The following is an 18,462-nucleotide window of genomic DNA, read 5'->3' on the forward strand; positions in this document are numbered from 1 at the left end:
GGCCTTATGATGTGGCCTAGGCTGAAAGGCTCGGTGGGGGTGGGGGGGTACTATGACCGGGTATACAGGGTTTGATTGTTCAGGATTGGCTCATTTTTTTGGGGCAATTTTCGGTCTATAGATGGGTCCCCTTCTGGAAGGGGGTAGAAGTATAGAGATGGCCCAGGCCCCTTATCCCAATAAGGTATAATAATTTGGGTCTTTGACAACAAAAACAAAGGTTATAGAGATGAGCTTATATTTGAACTGTTAATGCCTTTGCCATAATGATAATAATTCCTAGTCTGAGCAAATTAAAAGGTTTAGTTTTGTGAAAAAAAAATTTAAGGTTTTTCTATATAATTATTTCACCATATAAAAATTAGGTCTAGAGATAGGTCACTTTTTGCCCACTAGATGAGGTCTGTTGATTCCCCCACCCTAAATTTTTTTCCAAAGCCAGGTTCTAGAGGTCAGAATTCACTGAGGAGCCATTTCCCCGTTCAAAAAATTGGAAGAACCCCCCCCCCCCCACCCCCCAAGGCTCAAAAGGAGCAGGCTAGATAACACAGAAATCCTAGTTATCTAGGGCCTAAACTGTAGTTATTTTAGGCCCCTAACGTACTGTTTTATTACTTAAACTTGTAGGGCATGTGCCAAAATTTATATTGGGGGATTTTTTTGTTTTTAACAGAGCACTTCGAGAGAAAGATTTTACTTAAGTTTGCAACAGATCCATAGCTGTAGGCCTACTTAGTAATCGTCTTATTCACAGCATTTCAAATTATTGTTACAGCAATAGTTATGGGTAAATATTAAAAAAACCAAATTTGTGTACAAACTAGGCCCCCTCCCCCTACCTGCTAAAACAAAGTCATTGCAAGTTAACTTTCAATCAATAAGGGAAAACAACTTCATTTTATTAGATCCTTGTAGGAATTATGTAACTTTGCAAACGAACATCAGACAAGAAAATCCGTGCAATATTAAAAGCGAATATGGCGAAAAAACAAACGTCATATTTACGGCAGCCCCCCTGCTGCATTGTTTGAATTACCGCCTCAAAGATGGCGGGGGGACTTGATGACGTATGTCCGGGGGGGCCGGCCGATGCGGCATCTAGGCTTTTATATCTATGGGAAGGACGACAACTTGGAATAAATTGCTTTTACAATTGGTTCCATGCAAAGTAAAAACAACATATCCAGATACTGTTAAGAAAATGAAGATTCGACCGTCTCCGACGTCAAGTACCTGCTCCAGCTAAGAATAGTCCAGGAATTTTTATTAGCCTAGTTCTATGAGGTACCTTTATATTCAAAATTCAAATTCAAAAAGTTTATTGATATACATCAAAAAAATGGAGTGTGCAGGGCATGCTACTATACTCACCTACAAAAATTCAAAAGATCCAGGCAAAACCATAATAAAAATACGTAAAAAAAAAAAAAAACAGTAATGAAAAGCAAAAATATTTTTAAAATTGTAAAGAAGAATTTAACCCAATTTTATAAACAAAAGCAAATGCAAGCTATAATGCAAATTTTATACAAATTAAAATGTTTATAGACTAAAAGCAAATTTCCATAGGCAAACGCCCACACAAAAAAAAAAAAAAACAAATATAAAACAAAAAAGTAAATGTTATATAAAAAGAAAAATGTTAAGAAAAAAGGTTAAAAACAAAAAAAAATTTCAAGTTATACCCCAAATCCTATAAAAAGGGACAGGCAATGGCTCACAATTAAAAATTTTTTTATTCCAAGATAAAAAATTAGGAAATTTTCTTGGGGACACTTTTGGAACATGCATAATTTTCAGGGAAAAAAAAAAAAAAATAACATACTTTGATTTGTTTACATCAATCTATTCTGGGGTTACGAAACTCGATAAATTTATTTTACATTCCCATAACATAATGTTGTAAAGTATGTTTCCGTAACAAAAAACCCTCAACCGCATAATTTACATTTTAGGAGTTTTCATATCAATGTATTCCCAAGAGTATTTATATCCCAAACGCAACTCATTATAAAAGTATCTTAGTTTAGACAGTGCCCTACCATATACAATATGTGTTTTCAGACACAAAAAAAAAATAGTGTCTCATATTGGGACACTTAAAAACCCCCTTTACCCATTATTTAAAAAATTTGTCGAATTTCAGCCGCTTCCCACAAAGGGGGGGGGGACCTTTGATTTTTAACCCCTTTTTTTATTTATGCTCAGAGTCATGTGGGGTTTCTGTATCAATATTATTTTGGGTTGTAGCATCCTTTGCCAAAAAACTATCGGCCATGTCATTCAAATGAATACCAAAAACGTGATGGTACCCAGTAAAACTGACAAAAAAATACCCTTGATCTTCTGTTGCATATACAAGTTCTTACACTTACTTTTACTAATTCCCTGTCAAAAAAAACTGGGATATCTAGAGTTTAAGCGCAAGAAGAGCACTCTGGGCAATCAAACGAAAACAAAAAAAAAACACGTCTTTCATCTTGTTTTCTTTACTACTAAGGTTAACTCTTCATGAAAATGGGCATTGTTAATTCAGCAGTAGTAGTTTGAAGTTTATCTTCTATTCTTTTTGACAGCGTCTCGTCAGTACTCACATCATTTTCATAATATTCCCTTATAACCACCCCACATCCAACCTTGATACCATTCAATGAACCATCACAGTACATATGTATACTATTAGCTGTTGTGTTCTTAGAACATGAGAATCATTACTTTAGTAATTGTGTGAAGTAGTAAGTTTGGGAGGCGTTTGTTTTTTAGAGAGAATAGTGCCACTGAAGCGGACCACGGCAGAGCTTTTTTGTTTCTGAAGGCCCAAGCTCATTTCAGTGTTTTAGATTTGCGAATATTCACAACAAGTTCGCAATGATGGTGAGTATGATTTGTTGGACGAATGCACAGGTTGAAAGAGCTACCGCGAGCGTTACCATCAGACAGTTAGTGAAGTCATTTACAGAGAACGTTACTCTATAGATTTAACGAGAAAGTCAAGTCTCACTTAAGGAAGCGTGATTTATGGAGAACATTACGCTATAGGTTACCAGTGAAAAGTGATTTTCTTGTTAGTCTATAGGTCATTGGAAAGTGTTTTTGTGAAAAGTGAGTTACAGAGAAAAGTTAACGCCCTGTTTAGAGGAAAAAATGGCGTACGGAGAATGTTACACTAGGTTGGTGAACAGGAAGGTTAATCTAGATAAGCAATAATGACGCGTCCGGTATATCCCTGGAGATTGACTTCTTCTATAGTATTCTGGTTGTCAACTGAGAATTTAAGGGTTTTTTTTGGCTGTCGACTGTAATTAAAATGTAATTTTCCTTGAAACTGTATCCTACGGTTAGTAATAACCAATGGGAATCCTTTGTTTTGGGCGGGGTAGACCACAGGGTTCTAGAATGATTACCCCAGAACTCTATCCTTCGGTAAGGGGACCGACGGGTTATGGGTGGGGAAAATCAACTAATATATATATATATATAATATATATATATATATATATATATATATATATATATATATATATATGTATATATATATATATTATGTATATATATATATGATAATATATATATATATAATATAATTAAAATATATTATATATATATATAGATATATATATATATATATATATATATATTTATATTTTTTAAAAATTTAAATTTTATAATATATATCTTATATATGATAATCTGTTATTTCTTTAGTTTTTTTTATTTCTAATCCGTTTCTCAATGGTTTTGCTTAATGTGTGCATTTACGTCTACTCAAATGATTTTACCCTATATTACTTAAAACCTCATTTTTCAGGACAGCCACCCCCCCACCCCCCCTTAGAATGCCCTTGGAGTTGGAGAAGACTTTTTAGGGCGGTTGATACCTTGTTGATTGTCAGTAACGTTAAATGGATGTATGAATTAAGTATGAACTCTTGATTCATACATGATTTGAACAAGTCACCCCCTTCTCTTTCCATGATTGTCCTCCTATTTTCGTTGCACCATTTTACACCATTAATCGCTCATAACAATTTCTTGGATTAATTTTTTTTTTTCTTTCTAGGGGGGCGGGTGCCGGGTTACCATATTCGTTTCACACAACATTTATCTTCATTTATTTCGTGATTACCATCTGTACTTCGTGATGGCCATTTTGTTTCTGTCAGTATGATAACCTTTATTTTAGCTTTGTTTATATGTTGGTCCAAAGTTGTGTACTGAGAACATTATAGTATAAAATATTTTTACAGGAAAGTGTCTTCCTCGGAAATTTACGGCATAAAGTAAGGGTATCGAGAAATACAGAGTGCGTTACGCTATGTTAGTGTAAAATGGCCAATTCGTCGTATTCCTGGCTGGGTTATTGTAAGAAAGAACCAAATAAAGATATTGTTATTAATGAAATTTAGAGATATATTTTTATTAAGGAAATTTATAGATATTGTTATTAATAAAATTTATTATTACTGAATAATTGAGACTAGGGAGAATATGATGCGTTGTTGATGAGAAAACTTGAAAAAGTAACTGCAAGAATGAGATAAGTTTACCATATTTTGTTTTACAAAGAAAAGCCCCAGGGGATATTGTGGTTACCACCCCCCCCCACCCTTCCGATCAACTAGACTGGAAATTTCTGATTATGTCAGAGTATTTCTCCAAATTTCTCATCGTATTTCATATGTACGGTATCATATACATCTGTTTTTACAAAATTCAGTAAGAAAAATCTCATCGACAAACAAAGTGCCCTTGACCACTTGATTCCATAATTTTGATAAAGTGGACTTGTAACAGGGATGTGTTTGTGTCACAAATATGTAGCGTTGCGGGAGGAATTTGTTGAAGGTTAACGGGAGAGGTGGAAACCAGCTGTATGTATTACTGATATAGCACAGTTAACACCTAACAAGAGTGTTGAGCTATGGGGAACAGATGTATATGCCTTTTACATTCAAGCTGGTGCTAAACGGTACTGATTCCTCATTTGTGTGTCTTTTTTTAGTTTTTTTCCCTCTATCTTGCCCCTGTGCCCACATAAAAAGTTTAATATTAGTCTCAACTCCCCTCCCTTGTCCCCATCCCCCTACCCCTTTTCCCTCTCTCTTCTTCCCCTAACACTGCCTTCTCCTTGCCCTGTCCCTTTCCATCCTCCCCCCCTTCTTATTTTATAACCATTCATCCTTTCCTCTTAAAACCACCCCTGTCTCCTCCCATTACTCTTTCCCTCCCCTCTCCCACCCAACCTACCCCTCCACTCTTTGTGAAATTAAGTAATATTGTAATTAAGAGGTGTTGTTTTGTTGGGGAAAAATTCACACACACATACACGGCAAGTAGTGACAGGCTGATCATGCTTGTGGGAGTGTGACCCTTGAGGCCTCAAGACTATAGAGACTAAATGATTACGGAGTGACAGTACAACCGGTTTGGGGGAGTAGTAATATGCTGTAAAGGAAAGCCATGGGTCTAGCAACCGTATTTCAGGAAACTTTTAGATATATTAAGGTAGAAGAGACTCTTTAGCCTTAGCAGGCAATCTTCAAGCAGGCAACTCTTCAACAAGAAGGACACTCTGGAACCAGATCTGCTGGGCAGGGATCCCTTTAGCCTTTGTAGGCAACTCTTCTAGGAGAAGGTTACTCCAAATTCAAACCTTGCATTCCAACTATGGACAGTGCCATAGCCACTGTACTGTGCCCTGCAGTGGTTTTGGGTTTGAGATCCCTTGCCTGAGGCATTTATCCTAATCTTCATTCACTTTCCTGTTTTTTCAACAAGTGTGTAGAACAAGCTAATGTGAAAGTAAAAGTTGCTTTGTTGATTATCTGGAAAGTTTCTTCGTCTATACCAGGGGTTCTCAAACTCCTTAACTCCTCGACCCCCCTAATGAAGTTATAATTTTTCTACCAATCCCCTAGACTAGCATTTAATAATTCAAGAAAGAAAAAAACACCAAAAAGGAAAAACACCAATCTCAAAACCAATTTGTTAATTATTAATTTAGTTCTTGACATGCAGTATGATCCAAATGTAACACCTAGTAAGAAAATATATTTAGAACTTTAGATATACGAGTATAATTTATGTAACTTCATTCGCCGACCTGTTAGTTATTCATCGACCCCGGTCCTATTGACCCTTTTGGGGGTCGATATCGACCACTTTGAGAACCCCTGGTCTGTATACCCATTATATTCATTCAGAGCGCCTTATAATTCTTAAATCCATCGTGACCGTCTCCCATGAGTGGTTGTGGTAAACCTTCGGATTTCTGGTTTGCCTACAAAGTGTGCTGGCCCTACCTTGTTGACCAGTTGCTTCCAGCTCTTCATTCTGTGACATATGATAGTGTTTATACTATATACTTTCAACAGAATAATTTGTAATAAAAGGATATACCCTTGTTGGTGATAGTATTGTTCTCTATTGTCCTGTTGATCTCAACAGTGGTACTGTTGTTATGAGTCTATTTATTAGTGATACTACTGATCTCCTGTTATTAACATTATTTCTTTCGTCAGACATTGATATGAACCCTGGGCCTTCTACTCATTATGCTAAGAAAAATTGCAAAGTACTTTGCTCAAATATTTGAAACTTAAGGTCAACTTTTCTCTTATCTCCAGATTTGTGCCCACAATTGCAATTTAATAATTTTATCTGAGACCCTTGGTAAATAGTAACAAGTTAAGGGTGAAATTTTAATCTTGAAGTTTAATAGCCCTGATTTTCTTTGTCGTCACAGCATCCCTGCATGTACAAAGTATGGCTGTACATATATGTACACTAAGTCCTGACAACCTATATATCGTCAAAAAAATTTGGAGTGTAGTTACAATGAAGATTTGTTTTAAAATTTTCAGTAAGTTGTACAATGTTCACATACGTATTTGTTATTTACCACAATCCAAATAATGATGTTTCTGTTTATGACTGTCTCTGAGAAAGGATTCAAAAGTTTTATCCAATTTTTTGTGGAGATTAATACACACCACAGTGAGTGGCTAAATTCAAATTCCAGAGTTCAACATGGGTGATCTGCTCTTTGAGTTCACTGTATCCTCCGAATTTGTCCAGGTAATTTAGGAGTCATGCATATACCTGGTAGTAAATTAGACCTCATATTTACAGATGTTCTAGCTACTGTCACGTCCAAGGTCTGTGAATATACAGGCACTTCTGATCAGTGTATCATTGAGATGGATATATCAGTCAATTAGTACATTCCTAATGCCACTGTCAGCAAAAAGGTCTGGCTGAAATCTAGAGGCAATGGCTGAAATCTAGAGCCAATTTGGATTGCGTTATTAAAGCTTCAGGCACTTAATTCAGATGCTATATTAGTTCCTGATTCCATGAAAAAGTTCAATCAAATGCTAACGGCAATTTTAATAACGTATGTCCCTTGAATGGTCGTCAAATCAGGAAAAAAGATCAGCCATGGTTTGATGATACATATAGACGAGCTTACCATGACAAACAGACCAAATTCAACATATGGAAACAAAATTGTTCAAATGAAAATTAAACTTATTTACATTGAGTCTCACAGTGCTGCGAATAGAACTTACCATACAGCTGAGAGTAATTACAATAGTTCCTTGAAAAGGACACATGAAGGAATTACTCTGCCTCATCTGTGGTGGACCAAATTGGTATCTATCTATTGGTCAGGCTCGCCTTCCATTCCACACCTACTAACAAATCATGGTAGATTGGTTACTGGCCTTACGGAAAAAGGCTGAACTGTTTCATCGAGCTTTTGAAGCTAAGCAAATCAGCTGATGGTGTCTCTCCCTGATACCTGTCATCCTGAAGCTCTTTTTACAAAATTTGCATGTCTCTTCATGAATATCAAGAGAATTCTCGATAACCTTGAGAGCTAGGGTGGAGAAGACCCTGATGGTTTCTTCCCTCTGTTTTATTTTTGAAAAAGTTTTCTAGCATGTCCGCCAAGTGTCTATGTAGCATCTCTGCAGATAGCGCAAGCTTAGTAATACAGTGCCTGTTCCAAAGAGTGTCATATCTGTAGACTGCAGTAACTACAGGCCAATCTCTATTCTCCCTGTGCTCCCCAAAGTTGCTGAAAACGTTAGGTACCTGCGTTGCTCTTTTAGATTTGGTATGCCATGTGCAAGGGAACCTTGATAAGGGTTTTGAGTGCAGAGTAATTAAATTAGATTTTTGTGGTGTTTTTGATTTAGGAAATCGTAAGGCAGTTATTTATAAACTTCAGAATCTTAGACTGAATTGATTTGTTTTAGATTACTTCCAGATTTCCTCACAGGTAGGTAGCAGCGAGTTGCTGTTGACGAGATCTTTAGAGAACCAAGAGTTCCACATGGTAATTTTCAGTGTATCCAAATAATATGGTTGTCTGCCTGCAAAATAAGATTGTTTAGTATACTGATGATGCTACACGTATGGGTGTAGTAAAGGCTCGCCTTATGGGAAATGAAGCTGCCCTCAGCCTCAATCGGGACATGACTGGATCAGTGAATGGTGTAGTTGGTGGGGTGTGAGGCTAATTCCATTAAAACGAAAACATTATTGATTAGCAGATCTCATACTGATTTTCCACCACATCTGCTTCAGGTAGAAGGAACTTTGCAGAATGATTCTGAAGCTTTAACTATTTTAAATGTAACTTTTAGCTCCCATCTTACTTTTGGGAAACATTTATTGAAAGTTTTAGCAAATGCTGCACGAAAGTTAGTTATTGTTCGTAAGGCCTCATATATTTATAAAAGTGATTCAATCAATGCTGCCAGTTTTAGGACATTTGTACTTCCATTACGAGAATACTGTTCTCCAGTGTGGATGTATGCTTCTGGCAGAGATTTGTCTCTCTTAGATAGAGTGTCTCATAGTGGTAGGATTTTGTTTCCTAACTGTAGCAGTTATGATTTGGACCAGTGATGGATGGTCTCTTGTTTGTCACGTTTTCATAAGTTATATTTCAACAGAGATCCCTCACATTTACAATGATCCCTGATCCCCTTCATCTGCTGAGAGCAACCAGATTCGCTGAACAGCTGCACCAATATGCAGTAAATGTGCCTTGTGGCGAACCTTTCAGTTCCAGAGGCTCTTTATTCCTCACACTGCTGACTGTGGAACAGTCTGCCTGAGGATTCACGAAACTGGAACTTCAGAAGTTCAAGCAAAGATGTAATACATTACAATCTCAATGCTATTTTCCTTCCATTTTAAAACATTTTGATCTTTTTGTTAATGAATTAAATTATTATGTCTGGTTTCGTTTTAATTAGTGAGATATCTTCTTTCTATATTTCCCTTTACTTTCTCTTTCTTACTAATGATCACCTTATTCTTTGGGAGCTTGAATTTCAAGTCAATGGCTCCTGTAGGCTTGTTCCATATGAATAGGGTTCATCTTCTGAATAGTAATGAAAATAATATAGGGCCATACTGTTGTCACCATCCCCTCCTAAAAGGAAAGCCTTATGATAATTTTCTTAATTTTTATTGATTTTTTATCAATTTTTATTAACTCGCATGTGCATGTATTAAAGTCTATGTACTAATATCAGGTGTGCATATGCAACAATCCATGTACTAATATACAGATCTATTTTTGGCAGTCACTTCCCAGTTCGGCCAGTTGTGGTGTTTGCTGTCAGTTGTTTAACAATGATTTAAATCGCCCACATAACCTGCCCTGCTCCCATCATCTTTGCGCTAAGTGTATTGATGACCTCATTGCCCAAGATGCGATGGCTTGTCCCAGTTGCCAGAAAAGATTTGAAGTCAAATCGGCTGGAGATTTAATGGTCAATAATGCACTGATTGACTGCATCAATTCATTTTTAGCAATGAAAAGAAAACCCAGTAAACTTGGGAGTAAGAAGAATGCCAGGTACCAGGAAAGAATTGATGGTCTGAAAGAGGAGGTCTGCAAGAGTAACGAAGAAGTCATGGCGGACCTTAAGCACATGAAGGAAGACGTTGAAAGGCTTATGAAGGGTGAGGAACAACTTCAGAAGTCTCTTTCAACTCTTAGACGCTACCTCAGTGAAGATGTTCCTGTTCATTTTCAAAAGCTAATATCTAAGATCGATGAGCATCATCAGAAGTCCAGCAATACTTGTCTCAAGTTAAAAGACTCTTTGAAAGATATATTGAAAAATGAAGGAAAACTTGTATCTGCAAGGAAGGTACTGGACTCTGCTTCAACTTTGGAAGACACTTCTGCTGTTATTGATGCAACGGAGGATATCAATATGGACGTCAGAGACTGGACAGATAACTTAAAAGAATATGTGGCCAATGAGGATAACCAACTCCAGGAAACAAACAAGGTATATTCTATTAACAAGCAAATTTTAAAATGGTTTCAGTTAGTGTTGATTTGAGAATAGCCTTTCTTACCATTTTGTTAGTTGTACTCAAAGGTGATACAACACTCCTTACTTTGTTTATTTTCCAGGAAAGAGGGATGTGGCGTCCATAGAGAGGCAGTCGTTTATGAAGGTTTATCCCCTCCATTGTGAGAAATAGATATGATTAGAAAAAAAAGAAGATATGAAACACATTCTCTCAAGGTTGTGTTGAATAAAGTTGACATTGATATGATATAGACGGCTGATAGGAAATGTTTAACAAGGTCTAGAAAATCTGAGGAAACAAATTTGGGAGACCACATAATTGCCCTTAGATAGAAGTTTGTACCACAGATAATTGAAAGGTAGCAGTAATATATCGTCTAGATCTTTGCCTTATCCCAGTAATTGAATAGTGCACCTCACGTGGTGCACTGTAGGCATTAAAAAAGCTGAAACTACTGTAAATCATTAAATAGACAGTGACTTTAGAATTAGAAAGATTCCAGTCTGTATAGATAATACATCATAGATATAAAACTTAAACCCATCAGTGATTTTGTGGAAAAAGTATGGCCAACAGTTATAAAGTATATAATGAATTTATTTGTTGAAATGAATTTTCTTGGGTCAAGTAAATGTCGTGGTTTTTTCAACACATTATCTAGTCTTTCTACAAATCTGACCAATCTGTATAGTTCACTACAAGTCTGACTGTTGTTACTGGTGCTGTGAGGATGGTGGGCCAGGGTAATTTCAGGGTTTTTTATAGATCTCAGTAGTAGTATTGACACAAAAAATACATTTGGAGTGTGTGAAAATAGGTAATGACTGAAGTCCTTTGATATTTATGTAAACATATTGTGGACTTGGATATTGTTTCTATTCATTAATTTGGGTACAATTTACAGGAACTGAAGGTGTCTGAAAAATTTAACAGCAAGCTTATGAAATTGCTGATCAGTGAACCTAAAGAAGAGGCTTTCCATCTCATCCCTATCACAGGAGTTGCTGCAAGCAAGATGGATCTTTCAAGTCAAGTAACAGTTAGTGGAAATCGATTTTTGTTTATCAAGTTGTTTCAACTTTTAACTCTGTAAAATTAACGCCAATAAGAATGTAAAATTCACGCCAATGTCATTTCTTATTGAAACCAACGTTGGATAAACTTTTAGTGAAAGTCAGTATAACTAAAAACCATGTTGTGTCCATGTCCATCATCTTGGGTTATATGCCTCTAGGTATTAATAATACGAATAATATCATTGTCTTTTATCATCCTAGGCTATAGGGCTCTGGGAAATGAGCATCCCTGTAAAAATTCTAGTAGAGGAAGGAAGAGTCTTTGCACTCCAGGAAAAGGATAACACAAGGAAGTCTGCCAAAATCACTATTGAAAATGGAGAGCTGCTCCTGTATAGTTTACAAGATGAAGATGAACCTGTCCCTAATGCCTATTATGTGCAGGTATTTATTTTGTTGTTGTCTTGGTAGTTATCATTTATTGAAAGTAAACTGATCATAATGTGCTCTCAATAGTACACACACACACACACACACACACACAGAACAGAAGAGAGAGAGAGAGAGAGAGAGAGAGAGAGAAGAGAGAGAGAGAGAGAGAGATTGTTACTGTGTTAGGTAATGGAATTGACTCTAATAAAATTATAGTGAATTGTTACCTTTAATCTATATGTAATTTCTTTTCTTTCATCAGTATGAAGATGTTCTGGACCTAGCCATCTCTAAAAGTTCAGTCTTCCTGGACTTGGAGACTAAAGGATTATCAGTTGGAAGAGTCTCCATCCTTCTCTGTGACAATGCTAGATCCTTTCGTATTCATGAACACTTCACAGGTGGCCGAGGAAAAGGCTATTCTGGCACACCCTTGCAAATAACTAACAGAGGGCAGCTTTTGGAACGAGCTGTGTTTGGTTACCAGATATCGGAAGTAGTAAGTGGGGATGTAGCAAATTATTCTCTGGACAGCAGCAAAATCATCCCAGGCAACAGGGGGATAGTTTGGGTCTTGAATATTTCCAGGACACCGCCACTGATTGGTATCCATATGGGTCCATGTACGCTCAACTATGGTGGACATGTAGGCAATGTGGAAGAAGGTATGGACATCCTGAGTGATGCCATTCACTGGTCAGAGGATATAAAGGAGGTTAAGGTTAGCCAATGTGGTTTGGTATTACCTACCAAAGGCGCTGTTGCCAGCTAATTTGGTTTCAAATAGTTTGATTGGGAGCCAGTATAGTATATCAAGTTTATTTTGAAAATGAAGTTACTGTATCATGTTCAGTTAGAAACTGAAGGTAAGTTATTTCGATAGCATATCAAAAGTTTGTATTTTAAGACAACAGCAATTAAGTTATTTATATTGGAATATTAGTAGTAATGTAGGATACCCTGCAAGAATAGAAAATGTTCATGGTTGGAGAGATTCTCATTTTTGAACATGTTTGTGATTCTGGCTAATGGAAAACTGTATATGTACTTTATTGATTCCTTGCAAAATAGGACACAACTAAAAGAAATGATGAAGGTGAGGATTGCTGAAGCTATGGTAAATTTCTAAACTTTCTATTAAGATTTTCATTTGTTCCTACACTATATACAAACCCTCGGTCGTTTACAAGAGGAATATGCTTAAGGAGAAGCCGGAATGGCCGCTGAATTCTTAACAAGGCAGTTAGGTAGTTACCTGCTGGTCCGGTCATTGGTAGTCCCTCCGGCCAGATGTAGACATTCCAATTTGCACGTGGCCGCCGTCGTGAGTAGACGTGTTTTCCTCGCTCTCTGCACAACTGTTTGATGCTGTTTTCTCCTAATCCTGGTGGGATTTTTCTATGTTATTTCCTATTGTGGATTATTGTTGTTGCGATAATGTGTTTGTGATATTCTGAAGGCAAACCCATGAATTGCAATTGCCTTATATGTTTTCGTAGTTGTGATATTGTGTTACGATAACGAATCATGAATTCTGTATAACCTTGTACCTGGACCCCCAACCCCAATTGGGGTACGAGATGCGGCATGTCCATGTCTTTTCTTGTGTTTTTTCTATCTTTACGGCCTCGCCAGTCATTGCCGGAAGCGTAAATGTAGTTTTGTTAATTGGGTAAGTACAAAGCACATGGATGTTTTTCCTCATGCTCTTGCCCATCGTTGCCGGGAGTGTGAGCGTATTTATCGGCATATGTGCCTTATTTCTTTTTTTATATGTTGTGGATAAAATGCAATTACTTTATTTGTGATTTTGTCTGTGTCTTCCTCATGCCCTTGCTCATCATTGCTGGGAACGTGAGTGTGATTTTTGGTTAGCATTTTAATACAATTGCTTTAAGACTTGTATTTTGTATGCATGCGGTGAGTGATTTTCGTTTATGGAAGACCTGTTAGGAGGATAGACCCCAGTCCTGATAGCAGCGCTGTTCTTTCCCTTTTTTGGTCTTCCCTGGGACTCGTGACTCAGTGGCAGTGTGGCTCATGTCAACGAGATCCCAGGTCGATTGTCTCGCCTCCCCCACTCCCTTCCTTACGCGGGAGGTGGATATCAGCTGCCGATGGGTAGTTCTTGGTGCCACACTGCCAGGTGTATGGTTGCAAGACCCACTTCTACCAGCACTGCTCCTGCCAGTCCTGGGTTCTTGCCACAGACCGGCTCCCGCTCGTGGACCTGTTCCTGTCAAATGGCTGCTGCTCCCGCCTCCGGGCTAGAGGATGGCTCTGACTACAATCCCGCGGAGGCTGTCGATGATGGGGTCGAAGACGGAGACGATGATGCCTTTCTGGATATCCTCTTCATCTGTTTCCTTGTCATTGTCGTCGTCACCTGCCTTCTCCTCTCCCTCCCCTTTGAAGGTGGGAGACTGAGAAGCAGATGATAGCTTTCATGAGCCTTCGAGGGGCCGGCATTCCTCCTTCGGGCGGAAAGCATCTGACCTCTTGTCGGCTTTCCCACTCCCTTGGGAGCAGGAACCGAGACTCAGCCTCTAGGGGCATGAGACTCAGGAGCCTTCCCCCAAGAGGTCTTGTGTGAGACTTCGAGGGGTCTGCATTACTCCTTTGGGAGGAAAGCAGCTATGGTTCGGTCGTCGGCTCTGCTGCTCCCAAGGCACGAGACTCGGGAGCCTTCCCCCCGAGAGGTCTCATTCGAGACTTCGAGGGGTGTGGATTCCTCCTTCGGGAGGAAAGCAGCTGGCTTTGTCGTCAGCTCTCCCATTCCCTTGGGAGCAGGAACCGAGACTTGGAATCTAGGGGCATGAGACTCGGGAGCCTTCCCCCTGTGAGGTCTCGTACGAGACTTCGATGGGTCTGCATTCCTCCTTCGGGAGGAAAGCGGCTGGCTTTGTCGTAGGCTCTCCCACTCCCTTGGGACTGGGAACCGAGACTTGGGAGTCTTCCCCCCCGAGAGGTCTTGTATGAGACTTCGTGGGGTCTGCATTCCTCCTTTGGGGAGGAAAGCAGCTGGCTTTGTTGTCGGCTCTCCTGCTCACTGAAACTCGGCCTCTAGGGGCACGAGACACAGGAGCCTTCCCCCCGAGAGGTTTTGCACGAGACTTCAAGGGGTCTGCATTCCTCCTTCAGGGGGAAAGCAGCTGCTCTCTAGTCAGCTCTCCCACTTCCGCGGGAGCGGGAACCGAGATTCTGCCTCTAGGGGCACGAGACTCGGGAGCCTCTGGAGCTCGGACGATGTTCCGTTCTTCAGCCCAGAGTTCCAAGGGCACACCCTATGGAACCGGGTCCGTGTCAAGGTCTTGTTTGCGAGATTCCTCGAAAGTGCTAACCTCCAAGGGAAGTAGCACACCTACTGCCGAGATTTTGCTTCAGTTTCACATCGCAGCAGTGGCGCGGGACGAGAGGTGGGGTCAAGTCGTGGCTCGACCACCCCCCCACCCACCCCTCCCCCTAGTGATGTCCAAACTTGGTTCTTCGTTATGAGCCTATTGCGTTGAATCTGCCCATGGGATAGAAGCAACAGTACAGGCTATTGGGGGCGGGTGGTCCCCTTCAACATCTATAAAGACGTTGCAAGTTCTCTCCAGGTATTGAGCCATGTCCCTGCAAGGCATCGGTACCTACCAGCGCTACTACCAGTCCTGTAGTCACAGTACTTCTGCAGTGCAGCGAGAACAATCATGACCAAGTTTGTTGCAAGTCTCCCCCAAGGCAGCCGCATCTCAATGGGCAGCAGCGCTGCTAGTATGACATCGTCACCTCCAGCTCTGCTACCATACAGCGTGGGGAGAAGACCATATTCTCCTCAGGAGTTTGCATCACCTATACTATCGCGCTCTCCTGAACTCACGCACTTGTCGCCACCGTAGGTTAGTGCAAGGGCTTGGCTCACTCCCCAGGTAGCAGTGCTGCGAAGGGGAGTGAAGGTATACGATTCAACTTTCGTATTTCATTTATCGCCATTGTCATTGTCTCCTGGTACATCGTACCATGTATCGTCCCTGGAGAAGGTTTCGAAGTCGAGGAGGAAGAGAGCCAGGAAGGTGTCGTCATCTTCCTCTTCGGATTCGTCTTCATTGTCTTCGCCTGCCTCCTCTTCCCCTTTTCCTCCGAAGGTTGCACGACCTAAGAAGGAGAAGGTCGTCTCTCCCCCCCTCCTAAGAAGTCTCGTGCCGAAACTTGTAAGGGTCTGCACTCCTCCTCCGGGAAGAAGGCAGTTGGCTCTCTTGTTGGCTCTCTCCTTCAGGAAAGGGAACTGAGGCTCCGCATTCAGAGGCCAGAGCCTCTGGAGAACGAACTATGGTTCGCACTCCAACTCCGAGTTCTGATAGAGCTGAAGGGATTGAGCCACAGCTCGAACCTTCCTGTGAAGACCAAGACTGGTTCTTCATCAGGAGCCATGACTGCTGCACCTTCCATGTCGGAAGGAGCAAGGAATAGACGTACAAGAGGTCCCTTGTTCAGTTCTCTTAATCAGGGGCTTTGGCTTCAAAGAGCACAGATGTGTTGTGAGGGGGAATCTCTCTCGACAGGAAATAGCGACACAGCAGAGTACCAAATTGGCACTTGTCGGCCTTCCCACTTCTCCGGAAGTAGGGACTGAGTTTCTCTCCCCAGCGATCGGGGGATCTTGGGGCGTAGGATGCCTCTGGAGACTGAACCAAGGTTCATTCTCCAATCTCTGTTTCTATGGGCTCTACTCAAAGGACAGAGACCGTGTCCGAATCTTGTTCATGAGAATCTCCGAATGTACAACTTCCTAAGGGAGGACAGGACATACATCCACAGCCAAGAGGGATTCTGTCCTTTCTATGGCAGTGACATGGGCCGAGAGCAGGACTCGAACTAGGGCTCGGTCCCACCTATGAAGAATCTGGATTCTTCTACAGGTTTAGGGACTATGTCATTATTTCTTGAAGCAAGACACCTGGAGGATAGTGGGAGATTACTGGTTCGGCCCTCCTTCCTCGAGTTTTTGGCCTCAAAGAGGGTTTGCTGTCACTACGGGTTGACACAAGATCGTGGCTCATTCCCCCTGACAATGGCACTGTTAGAGGGAATGAAAGCATCCGATGCCCATCTATCATTCCTTCTACTCATCGCACAACACACCGGGTCAGGCTTTCGACTGCTCCACAGGTGTCACGAGTATTCGACCTGGTCTCAGCTTGAGTACATTCGCATGGGATATTTCTGAGGTATCCCAACGTTTGCTTGGTCCAAGTGAACTTGCGTTCATGGTTTTTCACGGGATGGAAATTGCCTCCTCAAGTGTCTCTGGGATCTGAAGACCCTGATAACCGTGAGAGGTTCGATTTCGAGCTGAAGCAGAGGACTTGCTACCTGTGCTGGCTGGTACATGAGTCCTACTCAAACTCTAGTACCAGCATGTTCAGGTAGACAGTAAGATGGTTCCAGTCTCGACAGGAACGATCTGTTCGGCCATGTCTCGTCGTCAGGCTTCGACTGCTGCCCCTGGAGAGTCAGAGGCATCAACTGAGGAAGAGAGACGAACCGAGAAAAGTTGCAGAAGTACAGGAACTTCAAGACGAACAGCTTCTCATCAATGCCCTGAAACTCAAGGTTGCCTTCCTGGTTCACCAAAAGTTTTGGGAGACATGGTTGAGACATTGTAGCATTGATAATTGACACTACAACAGTGGCACACATCAATAAGCGAGGGTCTTGCCTCTCCTGATCTTCCCCTTGACAGTGCAGGTGATCGAGTGGGCAACAGCACACTCAGTCGGGCAGTCAGCCAGATGCATTCCAGACAAGAGGAATGTAACGGTAGACAAGCTTAGTCTTCAGTATCTGATGACTTCGAGAAATGACCAGGAAGAAGTACTAATCTGCTGCTGATGGCAATAGTACACTTCCCCTGAAGAGGTATTGAGGTCAGGGGCATTGTCCCATTCTCTCACGTTCCATAGAACCTGTTGGTTCGGGATGTTACCCACAGGCCCTGGACACTTTTCCTTGGGACCATTGGTGGCTACTCGATAAGTAGTGTATCTTACCCAGCTCCTTTATTGGAGAGTATTGCATCTCGCCTCGTTGTACGGTATGATTGAGCTGATTGGGGAGTGACTGGCTCCTCCTTTCCTCTCTTTCATCCTATTCTCTCCCTTTGGGGGGGAAAATATGCGGACCGTTACATGCTGGACCGAGTGATTGATGCAGGTATGGCACTCCTTGGAGTAACCTAACTATTTTCTTGATTAGTTAATAGGAGTAACTCCCACCCATTCCCTTCACAAGGCAGGAAGAGGCACCTGGACATAAGACAAACTCATTGCTTGCATTTGCCTTATAGTCTCTGACATATGGTTTTTAGCTTTCTCTTAAGGGGGACACATATTCTCTCGCTTATGAGTAAGCCCACTAGACTGACTATGATCTTGCAGTTCTTAACTCTGATCAGTAGTCAGTAGCTGGAATCCCTTCCTAGCTCTTACGACCAGGAAGGAAATTGCAGGTAGGCGGAACCCTTTGTCGTTTCACTGGAGATCACTCAGATTCCACCCTCCAATTAGTGAGTCTTCCTAGTGCAAAGGACGGGGGGTTTGTATATTGTTTAGGAACTAATCACAATTTTTGAAAGTAAATTGTATTTTTCCTAACTATACAAACCTGAAGTCCTTTACACTAA

The 18,462-nt window shown here is 40.7% G+C and overlaps 1 protein-coding gene across 4 annotated transcripts; it reads left to right on the top strand.

Moving 5' to 3' along the window:
- Nucleotides 1–2,735: 2,735 nt before the first annotated feature.
- On the top strand, nucleotides 2,736–12,735 carry LOC135224417 (uncharacterized). Of its 4 annotated transcripts, none has more exons than XM_064263398.1 (5): nucleotides 2,736–2,874; nucleotides 9,606–10,322; nucleotides 11,255–11,389; nucleotides 11,628–11,810; nucleotides 12,061–12,735. In XM_064263398.1, the coding sequence occupies exons 1-5, from the start codon at nucleotides 2,869–2,871 to the stop codon at nucleotides 12,568–12,570; spliced, it is 1,551 nt and encodes a 516-aa protein (XP_064119468.1). In that variant the 5' UTR covers nucleotides 2,736–2,868; the 3' UTR covers nucleotides 12,571–12,735. The 4 variants fall into 4 exon arrangements, with proteins under 4 accessions (XP_064119468.1, XP_064119471.1, XP_064119469.1 ...); XM_064263401.1 differs by lacking the exon at nucleotides 2,736–2,874 and adding an exon at nucleotides 2,970–3,102; XM_064263399.1 differs by lacking the exon at nucleotides 2,736–2,874 and adding an exon at nucleotides 3,021–3,170.
- Nucleotides 12,736–18,462: the final 5,727 nt, after the last annotated feature.

Source organism: Macrobrachium nipponense, chromosome 12 (assembly GCF_015104395.2).
Source record: "Macrobrachium nipponense isolate FS-2020 chromosome 12, ASM1510439v2, whole genome shotgun sequence".
Classification (NCBI taxonomy): domain Eukaryota; kingdom Metazoa; phylum Arthropoda; class Malacostraca; order Decapoda; family Palaemonidae; genus Macrobrachium; species Macrobrachium nipponense.